General features: G+C 45.8%; 1 protein-coding gene and 1 non-coding gene across 5 annotated transcripts in view; both read right to left on the bottom strand.

The window, feature by feature from the left end:
- The window catches only part of LOC119396692 (uncharacterized), a 30,229-nt gene extending 11,110 nt beyond the window's left edge, over window positions 1-19,119 (bottom strand). For 2 of the 4 annotated variants that reach the window (XM_037663994.2, XM_037663997.2), the window contains exons 1-3: window positions 18,586-19,117; window positions 12,511-12,648; window positions 11,056-11,119 (exon numbers count right to left, since the gene is read on the bottom strand). In XM_037663994.2, the coding sequence (XP_037519922.1) occupies window positions 11,056-11,119; window positions 12,511-12,648; window positions 18,586-18,837 (454 nt within the window). In that variant the 5' untranslated portion in view covers window positions 18,838-19,117. Of the gene's footprint in view, window positions 1-11,055; window positions 11,120-12,510; window positions 12,649-18,585 lie in introns of all 4 variants that reach the window. The other 2 variants (XM_037663995.2, XM_037663996.2) reach the window with 2 other exon arrangements.
- On the bottom strand, window positions 678-750 carry Trnav-aac (transfer RNA valine (anticodon AAC)). The gene has a single exon. It is a non-coding gene; the product is annotated as a tRNA-Val (tRNA).

The raw sequence follows: 19,119 nt of genomic DNA, 5'->3' as shown, positions 1-19,119 counted from the left end.
GGCTAGGGTACTTGGCGCACCGCCGCGCGCCAATCTCGGTGGCCTCGCCTTGTACTCGCTCTTTTACCGATGCGTGATCGGCGGTGAACAGAACCATTAACGCGCTATAATTTTATTATATGCGAAGTTATTCGGCACATTATCACTCTCATTATGCTATCATTAGCAAGAATTAGCGAAGCCGGCTGGCCAATGGCATAAAACACATAAAGAAAAGTTTATAAATTCTGGCTCAGATTTACCGCAAAAATTACCGAGGCACATTCAGAGTTCAGACTAAAGCTAGAACAGCACGACTCATACACGTACTTGAGGCGAAAAGCAACATCGGGTGACCGAAATTTATATAGCAGTTCCGAGCATCATAATTTGCGTAATAAATGACCACCCTGAATATAGTTTAACATAATTTTCTTATCGACTTGTTTCTTTACACTAATGACTGCGAGCACGGTGGCACCACCGTGGCTGGCAGTTACAGCACGAGAACTTGTATCGCTACGTAGCCGTTCGAGTCTGTTGACCTGAGCACAGAGTCACTGAAGCCACTGAAGTCAGGCGATGCATTTTCTTTTAAATGAAAAATATTGTAACCTTGCACATTTGGTCTACCTTACGAAGCTTTCCAAGAAATATTCAAAAAAAAAAAGAAAGAAAACGTGGAAAAAAAAAAAGGCTGTGCCTGCCAGGGATCGAACCTGGGACCTTCCGCGTGTTAGGCGGATGTGATAACCACTACACCACAAGCACCGCATGGCAACAACGGCTTGCAAGTAGATAGCGTACGTCGTCTTCTTACTCTGAGGTCGTGATCTAGCCCATGCTGTAGCACACTTTCTTTTTTCTTTACCGCAGCGTCGGTTCCCCCTGTTATTTATCTAGGGTGCCTCGCTGTCTCCGCCCCCTCGGTTGAATGTCACCACCCATTCGGGTATGCACGAATGCCGACTTGTTGCTTTCACATCTGCAACAGCCGATGCACTTTGAAAGGAAATACCGGTTACGTAAAGATTAGCGGTTATTTGCTGGGAGCTTTATAAACATGATTACCCTCGTATACTTTTAGACAGGTTAGAAGAGTGTAGGTTTTATGCCGCTGATTCATGATTAGGAAAACGGAAACGGTAACCGCAAAACCACACGGGAGCACACACCGCTTCGTGTGTCCCATGTGGACGTGGTTATATAATTATATATATATATATATATATATGTATATATATATATATATATATATATATATATATATATATATATATATATATATATATATATATATATATATATATATATATATATATATATACCTCACTGCGCTTGATCGTTTCCACCTCAAGTTCCGCTGTTCGTACCCTCAGTCCCCGAACACAACCAATGCTGTTCAATCTTTCAACTTGGGTGAACATGAATAGTTAGTCACACCGACTCACACGTGACAGCGAGGGTGAAGACGGCGATGACTGGGAGCAATCTCAAATTTTTGTATGGTTGTCACGGAGACTTTCCCTTTGTAGCGCGTGATCTGTTTGTTTTGCGGCCTGATTGACATGCAGATCGGCGCAGAAACGCTGCAGCATATATACGAGGGGATTTGGCGTCAGGATTCGAGCAACATATCCTATCGATGTGGCGGGCTTTTTTAAACGTAGTTGTTCGAATTTATATATATATATATATATATATATATATATATATATATATATATATATATATATATATATATAGTCGAAGAAATGAAAGAGCACACTTACGAAAATTGCATATTTTTACTCATTTTCGCAAGTGTGCTCCTTCATTTCTTCAATTACATGTGCACCGGACCTTCAGAACTTTCTTTTGAATATATATATATATAGATATATATATGCAGTGAAACAGACGCGCGTACGAAGCGATTTATTGACGTTTCGGCCGCGGGTCCGGCCTTCATCAGAATACAATGCATGGCATGAGTCCAGTTTATATACGTGTGCATATCAGAAAGAAGAAGATATGAAACTTACATGAAAGGCGATATATTGGCTTACAAAGACGCATGTCACTCGCTTTGAAGTGCACCTGATACATGTGTAAAACGATTACATTTTGCGGGCACGCCCTTTATAAGTACGAAACGTGAAACGCATAGCATGGCATGGAGCACGACCGGTAATAGCAAGGTGCAAAATGAAACAAATATTTAATGATAACCAGAGAAATAGCTATACACAAGACGCTGTTGAATAGGTGCTGCGTAACAAACTGATACAAACGATATACTGAGCAACTCGCTGTAACTAGACAAAGTGATACAGATTACACAGATAGTGAACTCAGTCTTCCTATGTTTTCATTCAGACCAGAGGCGACGGTATCAAACTTATAAATGAGGAATGATTCACGGGCTTCTCTATCATAGTTTGTGCGGAAATTAGATTCGAGTAATGTGACTTGTAGATTTTCAAAAGAGTGGTTGGGGAGGTGCACGTGTCTTGAAATAGGCAGGTGGGGCAAGGTGTTAGCATGAGATTTATGATTGTTAAAACGCTGTCTAAAAGGCCCTTCTGTTTGCCCAATGTACTGTTTTTTGCATAGCACGCATTCGATCATGTATATTACGTTTTTAGTGTCACAATCGAAATTGCCTTTGATATTTAAAGAAAAGTTCGAACCTGTACTAGTGACTTGTCGCGATGTGCCCATGTATGGGCATACTTTACATCGCGGTTTTCGGCAAGGATGGCATCCGATCGTGTCAGGACAGCCTTTTTTCGATGACGATGCTGCTAGTGTGTCTCGGATGTTTTTAGCCTTGCGATACACTGCTTTAGGCGGTTCTGCAAAAATGGTTCTGAGGCGTTCGCTTTGCATTAAAATACTGTGGTGCTTTCGTAGCACATCAGAAACACGCGGAACTTACGCCGAATGAGTGAGGACAAGGTTTGTCTGGGATGAGGGAGTCGATTTCTTTGTCGTGCACAACAGCGTTTTACGATCATGCATATCGGCGCGTTTTATTGCGTCGTCAATTAATAGTGATGGGTAATTTTGTTTGACCAGAGCGTCTTTTAGTGTTCTGCAATTTTTGTCAAACTCTGATTGTTCGGAACAGATTCTTTTGAACCGCAAGGCCTGACTATAAGGAATGCTAGTCTTGCAATGTTTCACGTGGCTACTATCAAGGTGCAAATACTGATACCGGTCTGTGGGCTTCCTGTAGAGGGCAGTGGATAGCTTATCATTTACTGCTGAAATGCTGACATCCAGGAAATTAATAGTAGATGCAGAATACGTGTGCGAAAATGATATTGATGGGTGAGCATCGTTAAAGTCAGATATGAAGGAAAGCAACTCTTGTTCACCGTGTGGCCAAATAAGAAAAATATCATCAATGTAACGTTTATAATAAAAAGGTTTTAGCTCGCGGGATTGCAAAAATTTACTTTCAAGCTGGCCCATAAATATATTGACGTAGTTGGGTCCAATCCGCGTACCCATTGACGTGCCGCTAACCTGGACGTAGTGCTGTTCTTCAAATTGGAAGTTATTTAGCTCTAAAATAAGCCTTAGCAGTGTCGCCAATGTGTTGCTATCGATAAGTTTATCGGTTGATACTGCTTCGTAGGACTTGGCGACGGCCGCGATTCCGTGTGCATGAGGGATGTTAGTGTATAAGGACGCCACATCAAGTGTGACCAAAAGAGAACCTTGAGGAATTGTGAGATCGGTGATACCTGACACAAAGTCGGTAGTGTCCCTTACGTAAGACGGAAGTGATGGTGGGATACTACTAATCAGGGAATCAACGTAGCTGGACAAGTTTTCAGTGACAGTACCTATACCAGAAATAATGGGACGGCCGGGGTTGTTTATTTTATGTATCTTAGGCAAAAGGTAAAAACGACCTGGGATCGGACTTAGGGGAACGAGAGACTGAATTACGTTGTCAGGCACCTTTTTTTTTTTTGACAAGATCTAGCAAAGTGCTTTGGACAAGAGATTTGTATTGTTCTGTGGGATCATGATCCAGGTGTTTGTAAAACGTCGCATCGGCAAGCTGTCTTTGGGCCTCTGCTGTATAATCGGACTTGTTCATTACGACAACGGCACCACCTTTTTCTGCAGGCTTTATGACGATGTCGTTGCGGGAGGACAGATCATCTAGTGCTTTCATTTCCCTGGCGGACAGGTTGCGGCGGAAGGGTTTTTTGTTTTGATACACTTGCAGTACATCTCGTTGTACTGCTTTGATGTACATGTCTAAGGATCTGTCGCGTTGTGAAAGAGGGACCCAACGTTTGCCGGAAGGTAATGCGCTTTTCGAATCGTTTGTATTGGGCCGGTCATGAAAGAACTCGCGCAAGCGTAAGTTGCGGGCAAAATTATCTAAATCTTTAAGTAGTTGAAATTCACTGTGTCCGCCTGTGGCTGGACAGAAATTAAGACCACGGCGCAGAACGCTACACTCATCAGCTGTTATTACAATGTCCGAAATATTTACTATATTGTTCTGCTCTCGAACGGAACATTTCTCGATAGAAGGTGACAAAGCGTCGGGGTAAGCATCCACAGGTTTCGTTTGTAAAAGGACGGGATCGCATGTGATGTTCTGGCTTGCAGAAGGGCACCACACACCATCACGGGACAGTTTCTTGGCTTTTAAGGCGTTAATTTCAGTACGCTTTTTAGATGCGAATGCCTCTAGCGCGGCGGATTGACTAGACGACAGGTTTAAACTCGCGGAAATTTGATTTTCTTGGTTCATGAATTTTTTGCTGGAAAAACGATAGTGATCAAGGGCAACTTGGGTGAGTTGTAGTGAAGCATCTCTTAATATGTTGTCCCACCTATCTATAATGCGCTGAGACATGTTAGACAGAGCAGGTTTTACCATGATACGGAGGCCCTTTGGTGCAACAGACGCGGTTAAGTAGGTGTTCAACGTATCTACATGTAGATCATTGCGAATTCGTTTTTCTACAACTTTCCTTAGCCTTAAAAATTCCTTTGAACAGAGATACGAAATGTTGTTACCGGGAGACACAGTCTTTAGTCAATTTGCCGGCCCACGCTCCACAACTTGCGGGCGGCTGCGAAGCTCGTAGCGGCGACCACTGGTTGAGGGGCCTGTAGTGTCCTGTGCTGAATTCGAATGTCCAGCTGACGAAGCTCTCGTAGCGGAGTTTTTCGGGCCATTTTTTGAAGCAAACTTGCCGCGGTAGTCCTGCGTCACTCGATTGCGCTGCGCTGGTGGCGTCTGAGGGGAACGACGATTTCTTGTTTGGTCAGTCATAGGTGCCGGGTCAGACGACTCGCACGCAACGGGCGGTCTTCCTGTGCAATGCTGAGGTGGATTGATGGGCACACTGTCTAACCAGGAGTGGGACGTTGCACTGGACGGCTTGTAACAGAGGTGCCGAATGTGGCTAGCCATGAGCGAGACGCCTTCAAAGTTTGGATGTAAGCCGTCGGCGGCCAGCACGCGGTGCGGAGGCAACCATTCGAACCCGTGGTCCAGGAAGGATACTCGAGAGCGGTTGCACAGATCCTTTAACATAGTGTTAAAATCTCTGTCCAGAGATTTTCTGTTTCACTGCGTATATTTACCCGGACCTAGAATCATCTTTTCTCGACATACTGAAACAATGGCTCCGGAGCAGACCGCGTCGAAGCACGTCTACTGGAGGTACCCAAAGAGTGTACCATCCTTGACTGTCGTTGGTGACTCCCAGACGAAATATATCTATCAGTACTTCGATCCAACGCTCAGCGATACTTCAGCATTTGTGTCTCAGTGTGGTGCACTAATCTCCGACGTGCCAGCTCTATTGGACTTCGTGCCTCGGAACACCACAAGAATCGTCCTAAACGTAGGTACCAATTACATAGTTCGAGTCTCAGCACGAAAAGCTTTCGACAGCTACTGTGAAGTTGTTAACCGCATTGCTAAGGAACGTCCTGAAGTCACCAGGATCTACGCCACTCTTATACTACCAAGGACAATGAACCGCCGACGATGGTACCCCAGTGCTACGTTCGTTCGTTGCTTTAACCGAGAAGCGTGTTATTTTAACACTATGTTAAAGGATCTGTGCAACCGCTCTCGACTCGTATCCTTCCTGGACCACGGGTTCGAATGGTTGCCTCCGCACCGCGTGCTGGCCGCCGACGGCTTACATCCAAACTTTGAAGGCGTCTCGCTCATGGCTAGCCACATTCGGCACCTCTGTTACAAGCCGTCCAGTGCAACGTCCCACTCCTGGTTAGACAGTGTGCCCATCAATCCACCTCAGCATTGCACAGGAAGACCGCCCGTTGCGTGCGAGTCGTCTGACCCGGCACCTATGACTGACCAAACAAGAAATCGTCGTTCCCCTCAGACGCCACCAGCGCAGCGCAATCGAGTGACGCAGGACTACCGCGGCAAGTTTGCTTCAAAAAATGGCCCGAAAAACTCCGCTACGAGAGCTTCGTCAGCTGGACATTCGAATTCAGCACAGGACACTACAGGCCCCTCAACCAGCGGTCGCCGCTACGAGCTTCGCAGCCGCTCGCAAGTTGTGGAGCGTGGGCCGGCAAATTGACTAAAGACTGTGTCTCCCGGTAACAACATTTCGTATCTCTGTTCAAAGGAATTTTTAAGGCTAAGGAAAGTTGTAGAAAAACGAATTCGCAATGATCTACATGTAGATACGTTGAACACCTACTTAACCGCGTCTGTTGCACCAAAGGGCCTCCGTATCATGGTAAAACCTGCTCTGTCTAACATGTCTCAGCGCATTATAGATAGGTGGGACAACATATTAAGAGATGCTTCACTACAACTCACCCAAGTTGCCCTTGATCACTATCGTTTTTCCAGCAAAAAATTCATGAACCAAGAAAATCAAATTTCCGCGAGTTTAAACCTGTCGTCTAGTCAATCCGCCGCGCTAGAGGCATTCGCATCTAAAAAGCGTACTGAAATTAACGCCTTAAAAGCCAAGAAACTGCCCCGTGATGGTGTGTGGTGCCCTTCTGCAAGCCAGAACATCACATGCGATCCCGTCCTTTTACAAACGAAACCTGTGGATGCTTACCCCGACGCTTTGTCACCTTCTATCGAGAAATGTTCCGTTCGAGAGCAGAACAATATAGTAAATATTTCGGACATTGTAATAACAGCTGATGAGTGTAGCGTTCTGCGCCGTGGTCTTAATTTCTGTCCAGCCACAGGCGGACACAGTGAATTTCAACTACTTAAAGATTTAGATAATTTTGCCCGCAACTTACGCTTGCGCGAGTTCTTTCATGACCGGCCCAACACAAACGATTCGAAAAGCGCATTACCTTCCGGCAAACGTTGGGTCCCTCCTTCACAACGCGACAGATCCTTAGACATGTACATCAAAGCAGTACAACGAGATGTACTGCAAGTGTATCAAAACAAAAAACCCTTCCGCCGCAACCTGTCCGCCAGGGAAATGAAAGCACTAGATGATCTGTCCTCCCGCAACGACATCGTCATAAAGCCTGCAGAAAAAGGTGGTGCCGTTGTCGTAATGAACAAGTCCGATTATACAGCAGAGGCCCAAAGACAGCTTGCCGATGCGACGTTTTACAAACACCTGGATCATGATCCCACAGAACAATACAAATCTCTTGTCCAAAGCACTTTGCTAGATCTTGTCAAAAACAAAAAGGTGCCTGACAACGTAATTCAGTCTCTCGTTCCCCTAAGTCCGATCCCAGGTCGTTTTTACCTTTTGCCTAAGATACATAAAATAAACAACCCCGGCCGTCCCATTATTTTTGGTATAGGTACTGTCACTGAAAACTTGTCCAGCTACGTTGATTCCCTGATTAGTAGTATCCCACCATCACTTCCGTCTTACGTAAGGGACACTACCGACTTTGTGTCAGGTATCACCGATCTCACAATTCCTCAAGGTTCTCTTTTGGTCACACTTGATGTGGCGTCCTTATACACTAACATCCCTCATGTACACGGAATCGCGGCCGTCGCCAAGTCCTACGAAGCAGTATCAACCGATAAACTTATCGATAGCAACACACTGGCGACACTGCTAAGGCTTATTTTAGAGCTAAATAACTTCCAATTTGAAGAACAGCACTACGTCCAGGTTAGCGGCACGTCAATGGGTACGCGGATTGGACCCAACTACGCCAATATATTTATGGGCCAGCTTGAAAGTAAATTTTTGCAATCCCGCGAGCTAAAACCTTTTTATTATAAACGTTACATTGATGATATTTTTCTTATTTGGCCACACGGTGAACAGGAGTTGCTTTCCTTCATATCTGACTTTAACGATGCTCACCCATCAATATCATTTTCGCACACGTATTCTGCATCTACTATTAATTTCCTGGATGTCAGCATTTCAGCAGTAAATGATAAGCTATCCACTGCCCTCTACAGGAAGCCCACAGACCGGTATCAGTATTTGCACTTTGATAGTAGCCACGTGAAACATTGCAAGACTAGCATTCCTTATAGTCAGGCCTTGCGGTTCAAAAGAATCTGTTCCGAACAATCAGAGTTTGACAAAAATTGCAGAACACTAAAAGACGCTCTGGTCAAACAAAATTACCCATCACTATTAATTGACGACGCAATAAAACTCGCCGATATGCATGATCGTAAAACGCTGTTGTGCATGACAAAGAAATCGACTCCCTCATCCCAGACAAACCTTGTCCTCACTCATTCGGCGTAAGTTCCGCGTGTTTCTGATGTGCTACGAAAGCACCATAGTATTTTAATGCAAAGCGAACGCCTCAGAACCATTTTTGCAGAACCGCCTAAAGCAGTGTATCGCAAGGCTAAAAACATCCGAGACATACTAGCAGCATCGTCATCGAAAAAAGGCTGTCCTGACACGATCGGATGCCATCCTTGCCGAAAACCGCGATGTAAAGTATGCCCATACATGTGCACATCGCGACAAGTCACTAGTACAGGTTCGAACTTTTCTTTAAATATCAAAGGCAATTTCGATTGTGACACTAAAAACGTAATATACATGATCGAATGCGTGCTATGCAAAAAACAGTACATTGGGCAAACAGAAGGGCCTTTTAGACAGCGTTTTAACAATCATAAATCTCATGCTAACACCTTGCCCCACCTGCCTATTTCAAGACACGTGCACCTCCCCAACCACTCTTTTGAAAATCTACAAGTCACATTACTCGAATCTAATTTCCGCACAAACTATGATAGAGAAGCCCGTGAATCATTCCTCATTTATAAGTTTGATACCGTCGCCTCTGGTCTGAATGAAAACATAGGAAGACTGAGTTCACTATCTGTGTAATCTGTATCACTTTGTCTAGTTACAGCGAGTTGCTCAGTATATCGTTTGTATCAGTTTGTTACGCAGCACCTATTCAACAGCGTCTTGTGTATAGCTATTTATCTGGTTATCATTAAATATTTGTTTCATTTTGCACCTTGCTATTACCGGTCGTGCTCCATGCCATGCTATGCGTTTCACGTTTCGTACTTATAAAGGGCGTGCCCGCAAAATGTAATCGTTTTACACATGTATCAGGTGCACTTCAAAGCGAGTGACATGCGTCTTTGTAAGCCAATATATCGCCTTTCATGTAAGTTTCATATCTTCTTCTTTCTGATATGCACACGTATATAAACTGGACTCATGCCATGCATTGTATTCTGATGAAGGCCGGACCCGCGGCCGAAACGTCAATAAATCGCTTCGTATACGCGCGTCTGTTTCACTGCGTATATTTACCCGGACCTAGAATCATCTTTTCTCGACATATATATATATATATATATATTTAATAAGCCTATGGAGCGCCCTTGTCACACAGTGTTGTCGATCATTATAAATACTCACCGAGGTCGCGCATTTGCCGGACATATGCACTAAACACCTGCTGCGCGAGACACTGAACGCTATTCGTGTTTGAACTCGGTGGCTTCTTCGTGATGCTGAACGAGGTCGCCGTTAGGCACTGTTATTCGAGTACCCTTTTGCAGAAGGAGGAGGAAATGTCCACTCTGCCCAGCCCTGTATGACATATGTCGACCCGCTAGGGCACGCACGTTACATTTAGAAAATACGTGCCTAAAATAGCGTACGTATACCGTAGCCACGCAAAACCTATATAAGAACCCCATTCCAAAGCTCTGTAGCATTTCAAGCTGTCATATGGGCCAGTTTTGCATGTAAAGCTTAATTACTGAAGTCGCGGTGGAGAGCTGTGCTTATTCAGTCGGATACATATATACATACTTCCCAGCAGCACGGAAATAAGTCCAGGAAACGGCGGAAGCTTGTAGAGGTGAAAAATTCTTGAACGCGGGGTGTCGATGGAGCAAACGTTCCGACAAGCGATCTTAGGCTTCAGGAATTCATAGTATCGCTTAGGCTTCGGGAATTTATCGTCACTGCAGCATGGAGTAGCACGTACACCGGGCACATATGCCCCTCTTTAAATTTTGGTCTACCGCAGAATATCTGCCAGCAAGGACGTGGCCCCTCGCCAGAAAAGTCTGGCAATGTTACTGCTCTACAGTGGACTATCATTAAACGAAACTTGAAGGGGCCGGGAAAATATCTTCTGCTTAACAGGAGTGCCATTTATTGAGAGATGAACAGAGGTGCTGAATTCAACTACGATACCAATCACAGGTATATGTTCCAATTAAGCAGTGATTCCGTTTAAGAGAATTACGTCTACTGAGAGTCTGCGTTAGTACGCACGCGACCCTAGCGGCGACGCTTTAAATGCGATCAGCCCTGCTCGATCTTCCACCTTCAGTTCTTATTATTTGCATACGTATTCTTATCATTAACGTATTCAATTGTGTGGAGACGTTATACAAACACTGTAAGTGAATTACATTTCGATTATTTGAACTTATTTCCCAGGGGTAGCGTATCGATGACTTAGCGCGCATTCTACAGCTTTGCACATGCGGTTTCTTGCCCGAGTCTCCGGCCTCATATTGATTTACAATGCTCATGCTCATAACAGGAGAACGGAACGCAGGAAATATTGCGCAGGTATCATATGGCTGCCGCCGCGCAATTCACTCACCAATGTGTACAGCATTAGAGGAACCGCCCACTTTGTAGACCACTTCTGCCTGCGGCATGGCGTCCTGCGCGTGGTTGAAGCGACAATTCATACGCATTTTGCAGAACGAGCACCGCGAAACCCCTGTGTTCACTTCCAGTCTCGCATACCGCATGTAAGACCCTGCGAATACTACCGCGTAATCTAGACGACTAGCAAAGTCATCGCGCCATTTTAAAAATATAGACAGTTTCTGAATAGCGTGCGATAACTGCCTACTGTTCCTTTACGATTTGGCGGGCAAGGGTGCAGCACAGAATTAAGATGGTATATGGGTACAGGATCGTTGTCATAATACAGTTCATGGGATATGGCACACACCTATATAATGTGCAACAATTGAATTCTATATCACACTGCGTACGCATGATATAAGCGTGGCATAATGGCATCGCACATGGCGATGCCATACGGCTGCGTGTGTATTTTATGGTGCCGACGCAGCGCACACGCGTGGATAGCACACGGTTACGTCACTTGCGCAAGCGACTGTGGCTTTTTTTTCCCCAAATCGCGGTATAAGACGGAGTTCAGAAATTAGCGCGATCTCCACCCGCAAGAACCGAACTGCACCTGCCATTGCTGACCGCGACGTCACGGAAATGAGCGAACTTGATTGGCTGGCGCATATAAGGCGTTCCTCGAGTTGCAAGTGTATACGATTGTCACTGCATTATGAGGTTGTCACCGCGACGACAATATTGTGTACCGTGTTCAGTATTCACAACGTTTGCCGAAGCGATAGATATTTCTGCTCAACTGCTGACCCTAAAGTCGCGTGTTCGATACCGGCCGCGGCTAAATGCTCGGATTCACACTTGTCTAGAGCGGTAGAGCGCGTGGCTGTGAATGCTGGCACCGTCCGCAGCTGCTACCTCGCATTAGCCACGAACTTCTGATCATCATGCAGTATACGAATACATCTGGTATCGTGACGGCGTCGGTCTCCGCATTTTTTTTTTTTTGCCGCTCCAGAAAAGTGCGATTCCGACCGTACTGTGCCATGTCAGTGCACGTTAGATAACACCAGGTCGATTAAACTTACACCGAATGGCCGAAATTTTCGGAGCCCTCCACTGTACGGCGTCCCTCATAATAATATTGCGGTTTTAGCACGCATAACCTCACAAATTATTATTGAACAATAGATATTTGAACAAGCGTGCACCGAAGCGATAGGCACATTCGATTCTCATACAAGTTCTCAGGCCGTATACAATGCCGGCGGCAAGTTATCTTTTCGTCCATTTTACTTTTTTCACACTTTATCCCAATTATTACAAATAACATCTACTATACTTTCCTTGGCATTATTGTCTGTTAGTTCTAATGAATATTGTGTCTAACAAAGAAAAACGAGCCCTTAAAAGCCATCTTCTTTCCTTCAGGCAGTATACAAATAGTGCAAGAGCTCACCTTGCGCGCCAAAGGTGCTTGGTGGGAGTCGAGGAAGCGAAGGACGGCGATGAGGCGTTTGTCGAGCGGCGTCAGCGCATTCTGTCCCGCCGGCGAGCGCAGTTTGGCTCGCACGGTGCTCTTCCAGTCGAAATATGTCTACACAAAGGATAAATGCACGCAGATTGAAACAGTGTGCCGCTTGTACACATATTTCGAGAGTGTGCCGCAGTTTGCTTTTTTTTATTTTATTTATTTGAGGCTGCCAACCCCGTTCATGGGTAAGACGTGAGCAAACAGCGCTAAACACGGGACGGAGAAGAATGACAGACACATGAGCGCTTGTCTCTGTCGTTCTTCTCCGTCCCGTGTTTAGTGCTGTTTGCTCACGCGTACCAACCAGCACAGTTAAGCGCACTCCCATTCATGAGGTCATTATATAGGGAGGATAATGTACATAATATTTACATAAAATTCAGACATAACGCATTACATGCTACGTAACATACAAATTCACTCGCACAATTCGTAGGCTATAACTCAAGATACAAAGAACAAAGAAGAGTCATTGTAAAAAAACATGGCTGATCCCTCTGTCATAGGAATCGGTCGTAGGCTATAACTCAAGATACAAAGAACAAAGAAGAGTCATTGTAAAAAAACATGGCTGATATCCCTCTGTCATAGGAATCGGTACAACACCAAAGTGAAACGTGTTTTCACAGACGTAGTTGAGCGTTTGTTGCGCATTCTTTCGCCCCAAGGGCGAAGGAACGAATGCTACAGCAACAAATTGTAATGTCACGCGAAGAACGGCAAGCAGCTCGAAACTTGCAACGCGCTGCTCAAGTAGAAAGGACGCACGGAACGAACCTACACAGGATGAGGGCGAACTGTCACATTTGTAACTTATTTCTGCGTGAGCACCGCGCTCCTTTCGCAAAAGCAGCCGCTGCAGTGAGCCAAGTGACCTTCGTGGTCTCAACGCGAGACGTACAAACCACCGCGATCACGAGATAAGCGCACGCACGAGCGACCACGCCCTGTATACGCGGGCGCTCGTCGCAACGGCGACGACCTTTCAAGCGCGCTTTTCTACGCTCTTCCTTCGAGCCCTTCGCGCCATCTCGCTAGTGATAATGAAAACACGCTGTAACGCCGATCTCCGAGTACCGCCACCGGCAAATGGCGTATATAAATAGCTCGCCGTTAGCATTGTGAAGAACGTACCGTCCGTGGCTGAATCGTTTCGCGCTGCGGAGCGAGGGCTCGTAAGTTCGATTCCCTGTGACAAAACTTTTTCTTCTGGTTTTTTTCTTTGCCCACTGTTAGTCTTTATATTTTACAACGTCATTTCCGTGACGGAAATACGTCAGTGGAGCCGTGGTGGACCCCGGCATAAAACACTTTTGTGTTAAAGTGAAAAAATATATATATATATATATATATATATATATATATATATATATATATATATATATATATATATATATATATATATATTATAGAGTCCCTGACAGCGAAATTTTTCTTTGTGAATTTTTACTATAATTTTTAGCCTTGTGTCTCGTAATGCCGAAATTGAATCGTAAATGTTCTAACGTATCGTATAATTAATGCTAGCGTCCTTAATTGTGACCAATTTTAGCGTCACTTCGAAACGCCCGCCTAAAATTGTAAGAAACTAGCGCCCCACAGCGGGGAGCACCTGAGACCACGTGCGCTCAAGCTTCGGTGACGCTGAACGCGCAGTTTTCAAATCGGGGGACCCGCGCGCGGTGAGGAATGAAACGATGTTGGTGCTTTGAGCGTGTCCCCCTCAGGAAAAAGAAAAGCATGCCTGGCGTAAGCAGCCAAAACTTCCTGACAACAGAGCAAGAGGGGCGAGGAACAAGAGCCCTCGTTGGGTGCCAGTCGTGGTTTTGTGTGCGCCCCGTGAATCTTCTGCGACATCGACAATACTCGCTTTTTTTTTTTCGGAACGTCACAAGGGGCCTCTGTCTACGCCATGCTAGTGGCGATGTCGCGAGGTGCTGAAAACTCAGGTGAGCACTCACGCTCACTTTAATACCAAATTAAGTATCTTAAAGGCAACGTTGGTTGGTCATAATCGGTCAGAAGTGCCCACGCATGCAGGACCATCAAACAACACAAGCGTGTCGAGTTTCCAAATTTGGTGTCAGCACCCCTGACACCAAATCTGAAACCTCAGTATGTTTGTGTTGTTTGATTGTCCTGTATACGGGGGCACATCTGGCCGATTATTAGTGCCGGACGTTAGCTTTAAGGTATTTTAATTTGGTTTTAAAGTAAGCGTGAGAGCTCATCTGAGTTGGCTGCACCTCGCGACATCGTCACTCTTATGACGTAGACCGAGGCCCCGTGTGACGTTCCACGCGTAAAGCGAGTATTGTCGACGTCAGAGAACATGTGCGGGGCGCGCACAATACCACGAGTGGCACTCGGCGAGGACTATTGTTCCGCACGTGACGTCACGGATCACCCCTCTCGCTCCGTTGTCGGGCTGCTCTCAACGTAGTTCTGGCTGCTTCGGCCAGCAATGCTTTTTTCTTTTTGCTGAGATGGGGGGGGGGGGGGGGTTGTCGCGCTTAAAGGAGCACTGACACAAAATTTTGAAGGCGAGATAATGAGTGAAATAGATGTATGTGGAGCCGTACACAACGTCTACGAAATATCAAGGGCCAATATAGCCTAGAACATATTTAAAATCAATTTTAAAGTGCATGCCGCGCGACTGAGCGAGATGCGAGCACCTCGCGACGCCAACATCAACGCGGTGGATATGTAAACAAACCTACATCACGAGTTTGTGCTGGCTGGTTGCTGGTTGTGCCCTTGCGCTTGTGCTACCTGCCATTTCTTCCTCCGTGCCTGCGGCTTTGCGTGTGCTGGTTGTGCTCCCTTCCGCCGTTCACTCGTCGTGCCATTTGGCAGATGTTATGGCCCGCTCATGCTAGCGGCAAGCCTGCCGCAACGGCGTGGTGCCGCAGAACGTCGGCCGTCGCCGCACGCGCGAGGGCTGTCCAAAGTGCACGGCAAGCTTCGCCGGCGAGGCATTCGCGCCTCCGAAAAACATGGCCGCACTGCCAAAAGCGGTTGTCGTCCACTTTGAATCTATCAAGTGGCCGCCGTGCGCTCTGTAGCATAAGCTCCGAACTGATGCTTCCATTTGCATTAGATTCATGTCCTTAAGCTTCGACAGCAATGTACTCGTCCCGATTCGGCGCCGTTTTCGAGAGCCATAGTCAAATAATCGGTGCTGTAGGCTTAGCGAGTCGAGATGGGCGCTTCTGAATACTCGGAGGACATAGATTATGCGTTTGTTAGTTGTTTCTAATCCTCCATAGCTGGTGTCACTTGACCTGGTGCCAGCTTGGGGACACTTTATTTGGTTTTACGCGACGCTTTTTTTAATGCCGGACAGACTAAAACGCTCCATTGACTGCTCGAACCATGCCTGGCAACGACACGGACGACGTCCGCACTTCTAGCGTGAAAAACGCGGATCAAAAAAAATCACAGCATATCCACGGAGTGAATGATGATGAGTGGGCGAAGCTGCGGAGGTTCATCGGTAAACCGTGAATCTTCCGTGAATTCTGCCCAGTACATCATCACCGACGTGAGATCGGGCGCGTTTATACTAAAGGTTCGATGAGTTATGGCGACTTGCAGCGCACTTTAATTTTACATGTACGCTGTGAATTTTCATTGTTTAGAAAACCATTGCTTAGAAAACATCTGGCGTCTTTCGTTAAGCAGCTGGCGTCTTTTCGTTTTGCTTTAGAAACATCTGGCGTTCTTTCGTTTTGCTTTTACAAAACATCTGGCGTCTTTTGTTGGTTTATTTCATCAATCAACGGCGTTTTGAACAAAATTTTTATTGTTTAATCACGCACAGGAGAAATCTCACCAGGCACTATCTTGGAGGTAAAGAATGGCTGCTAATGGGAATGAGAGACAGAAGAAGTCAGCTTTTAGCTAACGCTGCGAATTTTTTATTGTTCAACAACGCACAGGAAAAATCTCCCACCGGCACCACCTTGCAGGTCAAAGCGTAAGACTGGTTACATACTACGCTACGAGGGACGAACGGGTGCCGCTATAAGGAGCTTCGCCCCTAAAAGCAAGCAGCTCGAAGCGTCCCGCGTCTGACGAACTGGCGTAGCAGACGAACTGTCAGTGCGGCGCCCGCCGCACCCGTTCTCACGCGCCGCTTACGTCACAATTTTGCGTGGTCACGTGGCCGGCTGTGTTTACCCGGCCTCAGGAAGTAGCGCTGCCTAGCTCGATGCTCTTTGAAACCGAAACTGCGACTGCGCGCTCTAAAAAAATAACCGTCGCGCACTCGCGTAAACGAGGTTTGCAGCAGTGATTAGTGGATCACAAGCTATCTATTGCAACAACAAAAAAAAAAACAAGGTGCAAAATTTTTGTGTCAGTGCTCCTTTAAGGGGAGACTATAAAGTCAAACAATGAATTGGTTTAGATTTATAAATTGTACTCCTGAGAACTCTAACATCGTTAATTTCACCATCATAGGTCAATTATTACAGGAGAAAATCAATGCCAAAGTATCAGTAAATTTCGCGCCGGAAGCTGCGCGCGTGACGTCACGAATTTCAACGTGTATTTTTCATATTTTCGCGTTATTGGCTCAACAATTTTCCTCAAACTTGATATGTTATGTCTATAGACCCCTCAGAGGACAATGCACTTCATTTCTAGTGATTAGGAACTACGTAGGACTTATTAGACGCCGTCCAAAATATATGACGTCATGGCATTTGATGCGGGAACTTAAATGTGGCGTCGCCACCAGCCTTTTCTTTTTGCGCGTTTTCTCGCTTGCCAAGCGTCTTCTCCCGGTAAGCGTGGTGATCTTGGAACTGCGAAAGAGTAATTCATTAATATGAGAAAAATCGTTTTTCTCTTTAACGTAACATGCCGAAGCACGCGCATCGTTTCATTCTTTACCACGCGCGGGGCCTCGATTTGAAAAATGCGCTTTCAATGACGCCACGAATGACGCCAAAGCTTGAGTGCTAGTGATGCAGAACTATCGATGGTACTATCGATACTGAGTCACTATCGAACTATCGATGGTGAAAAATATTATCGATAGCGCGCTATCGATAGTACTGGTACTGGTTCGATGGTACTATCGATAGTATCAAATCAACAGTTCTTCACCGGAGTGCTTTGCTATGATCACAAAGTCAAACTGTTCAGCTGTAGCGGATGGGAAGACGTTACATGTGGTGGGACTGCGCGGCTTCAAATTGATATTGCATTTTATGATTTCAAAATAAAAAAAAATATCAAGAAGTTAATTGTAAGGTGGTTGCTTTCGGATACGAATTTATTGATGGATATTTTCCGCCATTTTCACTGCGGAAATAATTCATTTCTCTGCCAAAAAATGCTCATAAATTAAGCGAAGCTGGTAGCAGGCTATCGCAAATATTTTGGCAATGTGGCCGGCCAGCAACCGCATCATTATTCACACCACTATCGATAGTATTGTCACGTGGTTGTGACGGTGAAGAATGCTGCAGCAAGACTGGGAAATGCGGATATCTTTATTTGGGCGAACTTGTGCCCAGAAAATCAAAACTCAACATACAAGCGATACATGCTGCGCACTGATAGCGGCGGGAGCCGTCGTCAGCCGTTGAGTAATCTGATCATCAGTCATCAAACCTTCCAGCGTTATCGCTGGTGCTCGCATAAGCTCTCGGATAAACTTGACTGTTCGCGTCCGGCGTGTTATCTTAACAGAATGATCTCAAGCAATTGTGAAGCTTCTCAAAGATTACGGCGCGGTCTGCGTCAAACGTTGCTAACAATCTTTGTGGGTGAAACCCGAATACGTCAAAACAAACCAATGAACACGCGTGGCATGGTACTGTACTACCGAGTGCACTATCGATAGTTTGTCGATAGTAGCACTATCGATAGTTTCAAAAGTTATTTGTTTCCATCGCGAACAGTCAAGCAATACATTGCGGCAGTGAGTCGCGCAAATATATTAAAGAAGCATGTTTTCACAAAAAAGGTAAAGTACATTCTCACCTTCTTCCAGCGGGCTTTGGTCTTATGCGGCTTCAGATCATCTGCGTTTAGGCGCTCGGTCAGCAGCTTCCAGTGGTGCTCGCGAAGCGCCACCGACTGCGGGTAGTGCACCGTGCGCACCATGTACGGATGCCGCTCTATGTACTCCAGCATCATCTCGAACTGAAGCGCAGTTGTGCGATACACTCGAGGCTTGGTGTCGTCGACTCTCGCTTCTTCGCTGCTGGGGGCGGATTCAACTGGAGGCGCCATGTATCCCACACGTGAGAATAGCACTGTTGATGTAGCAATGGGTCCTCACGGAGATTCTCCTTCCAACCTTGTATGAATATTGGACTAGAAGGACGGCAATTCGATTGACTCAAATGAAACTTTGCCAACCACGTACTCGCATTATATCAGTGCAGGTTCCTCACTATAGTTCGCCGGCAAGTTCTATCATTCAGCAGCACACCGACCGCATTGCTGTCAGATGCCGCTGCTACTATCGAAGTTTCACGAGGACGTTGCAGCCAGCGGTCTCGGCCTTAATTG

Source organism: Rhipicephalus sanguineus, chromosome 6 (assembly GCF_013339695.2).
Source record: "Rhipicephalus sanguineus isolate Rsan-2018 chromosome 6, BIME_Rsan_1.4, whole genome shotgun sequence".
Lineage (NCBI taxonomy): Eukaryota > Metazoa > Arthropoda > Arachnida > Ixodida > Ixodidae > Rhipicephalus > Rhipicephalus sanguineus.
This window is presented reverse-complemented; position numbering and strand designations above follow the sequence as displayed.